The sequence below is a fragment of the Phodopus roborovskii genome, unplaced genomic scaffold (assembly GCF_943737965.1).
Source record: "Phodopus roborovskii unplaced genomic scaffold, PHOROB, whole genome shotgun sequence".
In the NCBI taxonomy this organism is placed as follows: domain Eukaryota; kingdom Metazoa; phylum Chordata; class Mammalia; order Rodentia; family Cricetidae; genus Phodopus; species Phodopus roborovskii.
This window is the reverse complement of record NW_026125281.1, coordinates 32,535,892-32,550,474: the sequence shown is the minus strand read 5'-3', so window position 1 is coordinate 32,550,474 and position 14,583 is coordinate 32,535,892. Positions and strand designations below refer to the sequence as shown.

General features: G+C 33.8%; 1 protein-coding gene across 1 annotated transcript in view; it reads left to right on the top strand.

Annotated features, from left to right (window-relative positions):
• Fut9 (fucosyltransferase 9) overlaps positions 1-8,633 on the top strand; it is a 116,592-nt gene extending 107,959 nt beyond the window's left edge. Inside the window, exon 2 of the mRNA XM_051198666.1 lies at positions 7,544-8,633. Coding sequence (XP_051054623.1) covers positions 7,552-8,631 — 1,080 coding nt within the window. The 5' untranslated portion in view covers positions 7,544-7,551 and the 3' untranslated portion in view covers positions 8,632-8,633. The remainder of the gene's footprint in view (positions 1-7,543) is intronic.
• Positions 8,634-14,583: the final 5,950 nt, after the last annotated feature.

The following is a 14,583-nucleotide window of genomic DNA, read 5'->3' as shown; positions in this document are numbered from 1 at the left end:
TATGTTCATAGCAGCATTATATGTAATAGCCAGAGCCTGAAAGCAACCTAGATGCCCCTCAATTGAAGAATGCACAGAGAAAATGTGATACATTACACAATGGAATACTACTCAGTGGGGAAAAAAAAAACACAATGGAATCCTGAAATCCACAAAGAAATGAATGGATCTAGAAGAAACCATCCTGAGTGAGGTAACCCAGTCACAAAAAGACACACACAGAATGTACTCACTCATGTATGGAATTTAGACATAGAGCGAAGGATTACCAGCCTATAGTTCATACCACCAGAAAAGATTTTCTTTTATTTTTATTTAGAAACAATCATTTTACATAGCAACTTCCTCCCATTTCCTCCTCCTTCCAGCATGCCATGCCCCCTACCAACTCCCCCAACCCACTCCTACCTCCTCCCTAAGGATGGTAAGGTCTTCATGGGGGAATCATGAATGTCTGTCACATCATTTAGAGCAGGGCCAAGGCCTTCCTCCATGTATCTGGGCTGAAATAGTATCCATCAATACTAAATAGGCTCCTGAAGTCCATTTGTGTACCTGGGATAAATACTAGTTCTACTGTTAGAGGTTCCATAGGCTGTCCTGGCTGAATAGGCTGTTCAGTCCAATGCTGGTTCTCCAGCTTTACAAATGGGATACCTGTGCTCTCACTAGGTCAGGTCAGCTGATTCTGTAGGTTTCTCCAGCACAGTCTTAACTCCTTTACTCATCTATACTCCCTCTCTACAACTGGGTTCTGGGAATTCTGCTCATTGTTTAGCTGTGGGTTCCTCTTTCTGCTTCCATTAGCTACTGGATGAAAGCTCCAGGATGGCCATTAAAGTAGTCAGCAACCTCATTATAGGAGAAGAGCATCAAAGGTGGCCTCTCCACTATGGCCTAGATTCTTAGTTGGGGTCATCTTTGTGGATCTCTGAACATTTCCCTAGTGCCAGATTTCTCTTTAAATCTATACTGGCTCCCTCTATTAAGATATCTCTTTTCTTGCTCTCCTTTGTTCCTTCCCTGTCTTCCTGATCCCTCTTGTTTTCCTCCCCCATCCTTTTCCCTTTTCTTTTACCCTCCTTTCTTCCTTCTCCCCCTGTGCTCCCAGTTTTCTCAAGAATTCTTCTTCCTTTCCCCTTCTTCTGGGAAACATGTATTTTTCTATTAGTGTCCCCTTTGTTTCCTAGTTTCTATGATGGTGTGAAATGTGTGTTGGTGATCCTTTGCTCTATGTCTAATGTCAATATGTGAGAAAGTACATACCATGTTTGTTTTTCTGTGAGTAGGTTACCTCACTAAGGATGTTTTCTTCCAGTTCCATCCATTTGCCTGGGAATTTCAAGATTTCATTGCCCCCTCACCAAAGCCTCACTGAGTAGTATACTCAATTGTGTAAATGTACCACATTTTCTTTATCCATTCTTCAGTTGAGGGGCATCTAGGTTGCTTCCAGGTTCTGGCTTTTACAAACATGCCTACTATGAAAATTTTTAACATATGTCCCTGTTATATGAATGTGCATCCTTTGGGTATATGCCCAAGAGTTCTTAAAAACAAAACATTCAATCACTTGGGCCATGGGGGTAAGATCTTAGCCAAAGAATTGCACTTCTGTCTCTTCACCTGAAAAACCAGATGCTGTATGATTTGAAAGAATTGATATTTGTGAACTTCTTCATATGCTGCTTGGTACTTAGGAAGTGACATTTTAATAATTAAATATTTTTAATTATTTTGGGATGTTAAAATATAATGACATCATTTCCCATTTCTTTTACCCTTTGATCCCTGCAGAACTTTTCATGTACTTCCCTTATTCACTTTCAAATTCATGACTGCATTTTCTTTCATTGCGTTGCAATACATGTCTGTGTGAGTATCCCTAGATATATAAATATGACCTGCATAATGTTACTTGCATGTGTGTTTTCAGGTCTGACCATTTAATATTGGTTAATTACCTGGTGTGCTCTTCCCTGGAGACTATTTCTCCTGCTCTTAGCATTTCTTAGTTTCCTGTTCTTAGCAGGGTTGAGTCCTCATGATGTCTATTTTTTTTAAAAAATGACAATTATTTTTCCTGACAACTAGATGACATCATATATTTAAAGGGCTAACCTGGAATATTACACAGTATAAATGCTCTGAATAGTTAATAGCTATTTAGTGACTCATGAGACAAAATGTTAAGAGCAAAACTAAGCTTTGTGATTTAGAGCCAAGGAATTAAAATCTGAAAAATAAAGGGACATCTTTGCCCTGTGAACCTACTTTCTGTTGGACAGGGACATCAACATCAAATATACAAACATGTTCTCTTGCTCCTATAAAGAAGTGCAAATATGACATGAGCTATAAGAAAGTATGTGCTTTAGAACTCTTGTATACTGTGTTAGGAAATGTCATCATCAGTCTCTTCCATAAGGACCTTTGAGTGTAACTTAGAATTAAAACATGATAAGCAGTAACTCAGAAACAGAGGTGGGAAACCTTCCCAGGCAACATGATAGCCACTGTGATATAGGGACAAGCAAGGACATGCAACAGATGTGGCAATGGCAAGAATGAGGTTAGAGCCACAGTGCCATCATCATCAGCTGTCTGTGGAACATATTGCCACTTTGAACTTCATCTTAAAATCCATTATAATGAAGAAGTTGGAACCAAAAATATCCTTGATTAGAGGTTTTAGATGTCAGTCTGCTGCAGTAGTGCAGGAGTACTTTAACTTCATTGTTCACCAAGACTTCCTTTAGGGATTTTGAAAAGATTGCTGAATAAAGAGAGTGATTAAGAACTAGTGATCGAGAAAGCATATGAAAGAGCAACAGAAAGAAGGTTAATATCTGAATTGAAAAAGAAATTCAAATTATTATATAACTTTTCTAGATATTACTAATCAGTTATATTATGAACTTACAGAATTTTGTGTGGATCTACAGAAAAATTACAAACCATCTACTATTGTGAGAGTTTTGACTAAGAACTCTAACTCCTGATTTGTCACCATAGAATAATAGCATAAAAACAAATATGTAATTTTCACACTTTACAAGATTTCAGAAAGAATAATTTAAAGGATCATCTGACAATAACCATTTTTTCCTCTTTTTAAAATTTAAATTAGAGACAGTCTTGTTTTACACATCAATTCCAGTTCCCTCTCCCTCTCTTCCTCCCCTGTCCCCTACCGACCCCCATCCCATCCCCTTTCTGCTCCCCAGGAAAGGTGAGGCCTTCCATGGGAAATCTTCAAAGTCTGTAACATCTTGTATGTCTAGGCTGAGAGAGTATCCCTCTATGTGGAATGGGCTCTGAAAGTATTTACTGATCCACTACCAGAGGCCCATAGACTAGCCAGCTAAGCACTGAGCTGAACTCCTAGAATTAAGTTGCAGAGTGTGGGGGGGGGGGATGATGAGCAAAGGGGTCAAGACCAGACTGGGAAAATCCACAAGGGCGAGCTCATGGACCCCAGACTGATAGCTGGAAAACCAGCATAGGACTGACCCAGACGCCCTGAATATGGGTGTCAGTTAAGAGGACAAACATATTTTAAAACTATTTTCAATTTTCAGTTTCTTTCCATTTTAAAATAAGTATGAGTATTAGCTAAAACAAACAAATAACAACTCACACATAAAAGCTTTCTATAGAATCACTAGGGTCTGAAGAAGCTCCCATCTCCCTTTCTTTCTTGTTTCTCCTCCCAATATCCACATATCACTATAATTTGCAAATTACCATGTTTCATATTTTCAGTTTCCTTTCATTTTTTTTCAGGAAAGGATTTCTCTGTTTGGCTTTGTACACAAAACTGGCTTCCAACTCACAAAGATCCTCCTGCATTCCAAGTGCTGGGATTAAAGTGTGAGCCACCACCCAGCTCCTTCCATTTTTGAAATCATGCCTTAGAGAAGTATTGAAAATTAGGATTAGGTTCTTAATGGACAATATTTCACTACACCAAATCTTAGCAAGCAATATTTTTACCAAAGATTCTGTGATTTTCTTTAAATCCTAAGTCATTGCCATCTCTCACATTGCATAAGGTCATTCCCGAACAACTGAAAAGTTTCATTGATATGATTTATGGCTACTATTTTCCATATTCTATGTATTCATTGCTGTTGCTGGAGAGAATTTTATAACGACTTTGCTTAGAGGCTTTAAAAATACAGGTTGGTTTGATCGACAGATCAAAACAGGGTTTTCACCTGAATTTCAGTTATGAGGAATAAGTGAAACTGTTCCTGTCAAATGTCAACATGGCTCTAGGAGGCAAACTTTTTGGCAATCCCTGTGTATGGGAGGGGCTACTAGATGACTACCCCATTGTTTTATAAGTGACCTGACAGCAGTAAAATTAGAGGTAGAGAGTATAAAGAGATGAACAAGCAATGCAAAAAGCCCAGGAAACGGAAATAAAACAACAGCAGTGTTGTTCATACCTAGTGACCAAATCGTTTTCACTGAACTGAAGAAAAGAGGAGGGTAAATATCAACTGTATTCAAACTAACACTGAAAAGGGACAAAATTCCAAACCAAATTTTACCCAGATATTTTCCATCAGCTTCAATGGTTTTCACTTTCTACACAGCATATATGCTTCATTCATAGAGAAAACTAGTAAACAAAAATACACACTAGGTTGTGTTTGCACCTTCTGACATGGTACCTTACACTTGTGTGAAGTTCCATAGTTCATTCATTCAATCACGTAACACAAGGTGCACTTATTAAACACCTGCCCTTACCAGATGCTAAAGGTATATCAGCAAATAAAGTGATGCCTACCAAGGGGCTGACTCTATTATCACTAAAATGATTGCATATTCTGCCTGCAGTGACCAAAATGCTAGATCATTAAATCTAAATATCAAGTGTTCATACCCTATAGCCGGCAGCCTGCACTGGAAAGTGTACTCTGTTCCTTCCTAGCTGACTAACCTTGGGCAAACTGCTTGTTAGCCATTTTGCGACTCAGTTTATTTCTTAGTAAAATGGTAATATGAGGTAATTGTTGTGCTGATGTATATGAAAGAGTTTTGATTCTTTTATTAGTCTCTGAAGGAATAAGCACAGTGTGTGGGGTATTGTTTGATAGGAGAGATAGATCCACATTTAACCTGTTAACAAAGATAAATGATATAGATAATGTAACCCAAGGTAGTATAATAATGGATTATTGACATATTATTTTGCTTGCTGTGGATTATAAAAGCAACTCAGGGGGTTAAGCTAGTTCTTAAAAAAGAGACAAACAATGACAGTTCTATGAGGATTGGCAGAAATGGCCCATGCCAAACTGCAACAGTTCCAGAAGATTAGGCACTTAGAGGCTGTTGTCACTGTAACTTGATAATATAGAATGAGCAGCCAGTTATGTCACAGGAGATTATATTAGCGTAGTTTAGCCTGATTGTCATGAATATTTCTTCAAACAGTTAAATATGTGTTGACTCCATGACTCCAAGACCCCTGGTAAATGTACTTCCATAAACCTATTCTGCAATGGCATTCTGTTACATTTACAAATCTTTCTTTTGCTAAAGTTTGTAATTTTCGTCTGTATTTTTAATTGAAATTGACATTTCAAAATATCTTCTCTGATATATTTTGTTAACAAGATTGTAATTGTATTCCTATAATGATTAAATTGCTTATTCTTAATTGATTTCTAAAATGATTCCTTTTTTAAAAGTATGATAATAATTCCTATCTAAAGAATTACCGGTCTAACTCCTTTAGTGCGATGTAGGTCTATTGCTTGTAGCCAATTTTAATTTTAATCTACATTCAGTCATTCTTACCCTTTTGATATTTCACCTAGATTTCTTTGTTTCTATCTTAGCTTTTCTATTGATAGTTGAGATATTTTGATGATACTAATAACCTGAAATTTAAACTCTTAATGTCAATGAGTTCTTATATTTATTTTCTGTTTTGCTATTATTGTTTTGTTTTGTTTAGCTTTGTTTCATTATTCTTTGTTGTGCTTCTTGCATTGATCAAATAATCAATCCTGGAAACTGTCAAACCTGTAACATTCTTATGAGTACTGTTTACTTTTCCATATACCATAAAATTGGGAACATAGTATCTGCCATGTTGCTTTATTTGCAATATTAAGATTTTCTTTATAAGTCCTTCCCAATTCTCTCAGTACTCTACAGTAGTGCTAATATCTTAGATATATTATATATGGCTTTTTGTCAATTTCTTTGATTACTGACTTTGAGACTGAGGCTAGGATTCAGAGAAAATTGTAATTTTTTCCAGCAATTCTGTACAGGGAATGCTCTATACTTCAATGTCTGCAATTTTTATATCAAGCATTATAGCTTACACAGCATTATATTATTTAAAAAATTGTGAATAAACTTTGAGTGTGATTTTTTTTGAAATGTTCACCTAAGACTCTATATTTGATCAAGATTTCAAGATATGTCGTCAACTGATATTGATAAATAATGTCCCTTTTGAAAAAACAATATGAATTTCAGAGAAATGGTAAGAATTCTGTTAAGAAATATTCTTGTAAATATATATAATATTTCTATGTCCATATTCCTACAGAAACACAAATGTAAAAGAAAAACTTTAAGGTCACACACCAAAAAACAAATGATTCATTGCTAAAGCCTCAAGCTATTAAAACTGAATGAATTAGCTTTATTCTCAGTGAAGTCTATCTTTATTTTAATAATCTTATTTATGATATTATTTAATTCCAAAGGATAAGCTTGAAGCCCTAATATCTGACAAATGGGAGTTTGTTCTAACAACATCAGTGAGTTTGATTATTGAATACTGATAACTTCTGAGTTCACTAAAAGGTTATTTGAAACAAAATTGTCAGATAGATGTGAAATGCATACATAAAATATAGTAGATTTATTAATGTGCTTATTTACAAAAAGACATCAAGGGTTACATTTTTATTACATGATTATCTTGTAATAATTTATATATAAAGAGTAAACAATAACTTTTCAAAACTTTAATATTTTCTTGGCTTCACTCTGATGTCAAAAGTATGTTACTTTATTCATTTACTTTTTATGTTTTCTTTGTTAACTTCATGCAGAATAATTTACCATATTCATTTCTGTGTTTCAACCCCTTCTATATCCCCCTCCCTACCCATCCAACTTCATGTTATTTCTCTTCCTTAAAAAAAAGTTTTTTTTTTTTTTGCATAGTTGTGAACAAGCAAATGTGTCAACTAGGAAGTATTTACAAATCACATAGAGTTACACTGATAAGCTCAGTAATGGTTTTAATAATGGTGATCTGTTCTGTCAGATAATTTACAAACAAAACCAGAACAGGTATAGGGATCATTGAAGCTGTGGGTCCAGGCCAGACCTTCCATTTAAAAGCAGTTTGTGACTAAATGAAACCTGTTTCTCACAGTCATTGAAAGAAATTACAGTTGATTTCATAATTACAACAGTCTATTTCTCTTAAATTGTATTCATAATTTCCTCTTCTGTTCCTACCCTTACCTTCCCTTGTCTTTCTCTTTTCAGCAGAAAAAAATTATGACATCAACATCCAAAGGCATTCTTCGTCCATTTGTAATCATCTGCATTATCCTGGCCTGCTTCATGGCATGTCTACTTATTTACATCAAGCCTACCAACAGCTGGGTGTTCAGTCCAATGGAGTCTGCCAGTTCTGTGCTGAAAATGAAAAATTTCTTCTCCACAAAAACTGATTATTTTAATGAAACCACTATTCTGGTTTGGGTGTGGCCATTTGGGCAGACCTTTGACCTTACATCCTGCCAAACAATGTTCAACATCCAAGGGTGCCATCTCACTACAGACCGCTCACTGTACAACAAATCCCACGCGGTCCTGATACACCACAGAGACATCAGCTGGGATCTGACTAATTTACCTCAGCAGGCTAGGCCACCCTTTCAGAAATGGATTTGGATGAACTTAGAGTCACCCACTCACACACCACAAAAGAGTGGCATTGAGCATTTGTTCAACCTGACTCTAACTTATCGCCGTGATTCAGATATCCAAGTGCCTTATGGCTTCTTGACGGTGAGCACAAATCCCTTTGTGTTTGAAGTGCCCAGCAAAGAGAAGCTGGTATGCTGGGTTGTGAGTAACTGGAATCCCGAGCACGCCAGGGTCAAGTATTACAATGAGCTCAGCAAGAGTATTGAAATCCATACCTATGGGCAAGCCTTTGGAGAATATGTGAATGATAAAAACTTGATTCCCACCATATCTACTTGTAAATTTTATCTTTCTTTTGAAAACTCAATTCACAAAGATTACATCACAGAAAAGCTCTATAATGCATTTTTAGCTGGCTCAGTACCTGTTGTCCTGGGACCACCTAGGGAAAACTACGAGAATTATATTCCAGCTGATTCGTTCATTCATGTGGAAGATTATAACTCTCCCAGTGAGTTGGCAAAATATCTGAAGGAAGTTGACAAAAACAATAAGTTGTACCTTAGTTACTTTAACTGGAGGAAGGATTTCACTGTAAACCTCCCACGATTTTGGGAATCACATGCATGCCTGGCTTGTGACCATGTAAAAAGGCACCAAGAGTATAAGTCTGTTGGTAATTTAGAGAAATGGTTTTGGAATTAAAGTTTCCAATTTTCAATTTTAAAATTTAAGGAAATATATTAACGTGAAATCATTCAAGTTGTGAGGACAAGAAAAGAAACACAGCTTTTTCTCATAGTTTATTTTTATTGCCTTCCCCAAGTAACATGTATATTTTGGTGGAAATTTTTAAGAGTTCAGAATTAGCAATCACTCATTTGGTTTTAAATTATCCTGTAAATATGTGATGATAAGCACTGAAAATAATTTATCCTCCATTCTTATTTGTAAATATTCTTTTTTCATAATTTATACATTTTTCTACATAAGATCTTTAATCTGTTTGGGAAATGGAAATGGATATCCTAAAATATGAAAGATTTTTACAAAGTATTATAATGTCTAGATTCAAGCTTGCATAATGGTAACAAAGAAGGATTAGAGTATCACTTACTTCTTAACATCTCTGAGTTCACAGTTGACACTGTGTGTAACTTATGCAGTTTTTGCCTGTTTACACATTTGTGAAGACAGCTTATTCATGTAGTAAATAAGGAAGATATGAAGCAGAAATATTATTAGACTTCATATTCATTTTCATTAAGTTGTTTTGCAAGTGAAGACTTTCAATGTTGTTAGTTAAAAGTATCCAAGAATTTTGAGACATATAATTTTATGTATTATCCTTAATGCCTAATAGTACATGAAAGAAGCCCATTCAAATCTTGAGCATACTCATTGTTGTAAAAATAAACAATTTCCTCATATCACAAGGAAAATGATATCTGCAAATAAAATAAAATATATAAAATGTACCATTTATATAATTTTAATTACTTTATCCATTTTAAATATTTTCCAAAGCATCCATATTTAAGTTTCACTTTTTCATATTTGACAAGGAATAGATATAAAACTTGAAATATCTAAACTTTCATTAAAAAAACTAAACAAAATTATTATCAATGGGTCTAATATGTCTTTGAATATAATAAAGTGGAAACCTTCAAGAAACAGACAGTACTGACATAGGGTAGGATTTCAATATGTATTTATTATATAAATTAATTAACAGATCGAAAAGTCATGGGTAACTTTTGTTTCAATAAAAAAAGTTCTAGCCTATGACTATTGATTGAAAATTATTTTTTATTCCATTTTCAAAAATTATTCATCATGTTGCTATAATATTCAGGGCTTTACAGAACCAATATAAACTTACTATTGCACTGAATTTGGGGGCATTTACCCATGAACTTTCACCTGCCTGCAGAAATTCTCTTCCATAACTTTAGAAGAGATAGATGGGCATATGCAATTACCGTGGGTTAGAAAAATACTTAAGACAGAATAAATTATTCTCCAAAGAATTCCTAATGCTTTTGTTCTATTCTGGTACAAATCTACAGAATATGTGATGTTCAAATTACATCCAGCTAGATCTTCTGTGGCTCATTATATTTTTCCTAGTACCTGTTACCATCAACAGAAGTTATACTCACTCTAGATTATAGGGAAGACAGAGATCAGTTTAATAAGCAGTTGCTGTATGACTGTGAGAAAATGGGCTCTCCTGGCATGGGGAGGATTTGAGCAAAGAAAGACTCCAGAAGTAAACAGAGGCTTTGATCCCATGTTCATTTTTCTAAAGGCATAATTACACAGGTAATGCAGTCAGCCCCAAACTAACACAGAAATAAAAATTAAAATATATTGTCATTGCCTTAAAGGGGCTTGTGACACAGAACTTCTGATAAGTTCCATCTTGTATGACTCTCAATGGAAATTTTATGAATCATTGCTACCTTAATGAAAAAGAAAATCTACTAGTAAATGTATCCATTTGCTTAGCTACTCCACCTGTGTTGGAATTTCATGTTCTTTCTCTTCATTTGACCCAACATAGATCATAGATTGAATTTCTTCTGTCCACACATTGTTTCATATATGTGTGAAGCCTAGACAAAAACTGGTGAGGTGCAAAAAGATAGATTTTTAAAGAAATTATTTGTTGGACATTTAAATGCTTTATTTTAATTATATATTAAATAAGAGAGGAACAAAATATCATATAACAGAATATAAATCACTGAGAATTTTTTTTGTTTTGTTTTGTTTTGTTTTTTTAACGTGTCTATGTTCAGACTAATTACACGGTGGTTACTCATCCAGGAAGTGTTTGGTGTGAATTAATCTTTCATAAAGTTAAGCTGCACGTGTTTTTACTTTGTGCTTGATCATGTCTGTTGGCTACCCTGAAAGCTAAACTCAAGGGAAGCAGATAGTAAAATTTGTAGGCAAGCTACTGGATATAACAGACTTTAGAAGATAAAGGATAAGTAGTTCCTGATGAAGGAGGGTTACTAATAACTGCCTAGTAAAAGGTTACATCAATGAAATTAGTGAACATGAAAATACTTTTATTGTAGTTGAAATACCTTCTTTTCTGGTCAAATGGAAATAATCTTTGTAGTAACATTACTGTTAATATTGCTCTCTGGATAGAGTGAATAGATAGTATAAATTCTTCTTACTTTAAGGACCCAGAAGAAGGTCTGGAGAGATGTCTCAGTGATTAAACCATTCCAGACATCCTGAGTTCAATTCTCTGCACCTATATGTTGGCTCACAACTATCTGTAATAGGATCTGATGCCCTGTTCTGGCATGTAGGTATACATGCAGAGTACTCATACATGAAATGTAAATATACAAAATTTAAAAAATAGTTCCAGAAACTAAAATGTTAAGAAATATAAACTATATTTGAAACTTGGTGTTCTATTTTAATATCAATCATTCACCAACAGTTTTTAATAGAAATGAAAACATTATGCAAAGAAGATACAAAATGAAGCACTATCAAATTGTGAGAAGAGAAAACAGTTTTACCCTTCATCCCTTGTTAATTGCTTTTGTTCTATTATGAAGGTAGGTGATTTCCCATTGTGGACATTTCTCCTCTGGAGATTTTATGGCACTTTGAAAATGGGTAAGCTCCACTACCATCCAAAGTATGGTCCTTCTTTGTTATTCATATTCAGTGAATCCATATTTATAAGCAGCTAATAGAATTTAAATGGGACACACTGTTAAACTAGGAATATAAGTAATTCTACCCTAGGCTATCATTATGATAAATTATATCCTAGAGAACGTCGCTTAACCTCTCTGAATGACTACATCTGTAAGGATTCCTTTGGCACCACTTGTCTTTAATATAAGGCCTGAATTGGTATGTCCATAAATTTGAATTTCAAACTTCCTTGCTTATCTAAAAATATTTTTGGAAATTAATACTGTGAATATAATTGCTTCTCATTTCTCTACAACAATATATAAATATTTAAAGCACTTAAACTGGTTACATCAATGATGGAAAGAACATAATCTTGGTTCTTTACTGAAACTTACAATGTAGCATGTACTCAATTAACTAATCTTTCTCCTTCATACTCTTACTCTTAGATCTTCTCTTAGAGGCCTCTGAGAATTTGATTGCCTCTAGAAAATCAACCATATGTTAAAACCTATTCTGAAAAATTTCAGATATTTCTGTAATATTGAAATTATTATAATAATAAAACTGTTTATTGATGCAAAACTTAGGAAGTCAGCAGAAGCATTTCAGGCAGTTCTTCACCAACAGAAATATACAGTATGAATATATAAAATAGTACACATTTAGAAATGTTATCCTTTTAACCCATGACTAATTAATGTTCATTCATTTAACATCCTTCAAATGTATTTTAATTTAAAAGGAAATTCCCTATCACTGATTTTTAAAGCATTACCCAAACACTGTTTCCAAGCCTTGTGATCTAGAGTTTTTAAGAGACATGTGTTAATAATACTGACATCTGGCTCATGTTTTGTGCAATTGGAACTTCCTCAACTATGAATGAAAAAGAAAAAAGAAGGAAGAAGCCATGCTATTGGTGCAACGTTATCCTGTGCCTGACAGGGATTCTTGGACTCCCATCTGCCTTGGGGACTCCATAAATCAATGGTATTATAATTATTTACATAATTTTAAATATTGTTATAATATATACCATTGATACCCTAGGTCTATATTTTTAGTAGCTCCCTAGACAATTCTGACATGTTGCTACTTTTGGTAGTCTGTGTCCTGATTATTAAATAGAAATCATTCTATAGTCAAAAAACTGCCTTACTATGGCTCACTTAGAATCTTCTTAAATATATTGATAAGTATTACTATATTTCATAATTCAAGATCTTTCTCATGCCTAATTATGTCTTGAACAGTTATGCTGTTCTTCATATATTCCTATGATTTAGGACAAACTACCATTTTCAGTTGTTTATCTGGGGAATTTTTCTTTCATTCTCTCACTTAGTTTTTAAATACATTAAAAAATATAGCACAAACAAAGGTACTCAGTTATTAGGATATTTTGCAGCTATCAAACCATTTGACCAATTGCTTTTCTGGATCTTGACAGCCTGTGTGAAATTTAGGATATTGAAAAAAATTTTAACACTGTAGATTTCCACAATCATGAATTCAAAATTAAATGTGAATTATGATATTCACTAGCTGTGCTTGAGCTCTTCATCTCTGTTAGTTTCAAGTTTTGTATATGTATAATAGGAGTAACCTATTTGGAAAAGAATGCATCTCTAACATAATAGACAATAATATATACAAATATGTATATGTATATTTGTGAGTGTTCTACCAGTAAAATATAAAAGATAATAATAGAAATATAGAACATATCAAAATTTCAGCTCTAAACTGTTGATGTTAAGCAGCAGCTCACAAAAATTGCTGAAAACTTAAACAAGCCAAAGTGCAAATTCTAAATAGAAGGGATATGCACAAACATGCAATAACATCTACTGAAATTGGAAATTACTATTATGGGTGCTAGTGATAGTAGTGATGGATAGATACAGCTTTCCTCTCTAAGCACGTATGCCAACTCCTAAAATAAGTAGGCCTACTGTTCCCACACTGCTATGAGGAATCAGTAAATTAATATTAATTTATCTTGTTCATACAGCTGAAGTTCAAGAATAGCAGAAATTTTCTCAGAGATTATTTTATGATGAAGAAGTCACTAGAGAAATGTCTAAGAACCTGACTGAATACTCCATATCAACTGCTGACTTAGGCACAGAAGCTAGAAGCTAAGGGTAATTTGCAAGATAACCCAGCCTCCCTTTACCTTTTCTAAGAAAGTTAAAATGTTAAGACATAAAACTTATTAAGCAGAAATTAATTTGTTCATTGATACAGAAATGCAATGATTTAGCCAGGCTGTGATTAAAATTCTGTAAATTGCATGATAAATAGGATTTTAACATGAACAATCTCAAATATATATATACATATACATATATATATATTATAAATTAAATTACCCAAAGAGATACTCTAATGGAAAATTTTTACATGTTAAAAATGAGTGATATTTAAAATAGGTTGCTAGTTCTTTTTAATTGTGTTTCTTTGAAACCTAATAGAAATGGTATATCTTTTTATAAAACCTCAAAAAGTTGAAATGGTTTACTGAAATCACAGGCAACTGAATATTTTTGAATTAGTTGAATATATAATGGACATTAAGTAAGAAATTAGTATAGTTTTAATTGTGAAAAACATATACAGGGGAACAAAATTTTATAGATGATTTCTATATAACCCAAAATTGGAGAATCATGTTGTTAACTTTTCTACACATGCCTGAATTCCATTTTGATTAATGAGGGTATAGAAACTAGATAATCGAGATTGGCAAAAATGTTTTACAAAGAATCAAGTAATATCCAGGACCTAAGACATATGAGATATACATGCAAGTTAAAGTGCATCACCCATCTCAAACTGACTTAATTAACTAATTTAATTAACTCCCATTTAAGTAACTTGAGCCCATAGTTGAGACAATACTAGAAAACACATTTTTCAATATGAGCTGACCAAAGCAGTGACATGTGAGTTAATATATTTTGTATTTCC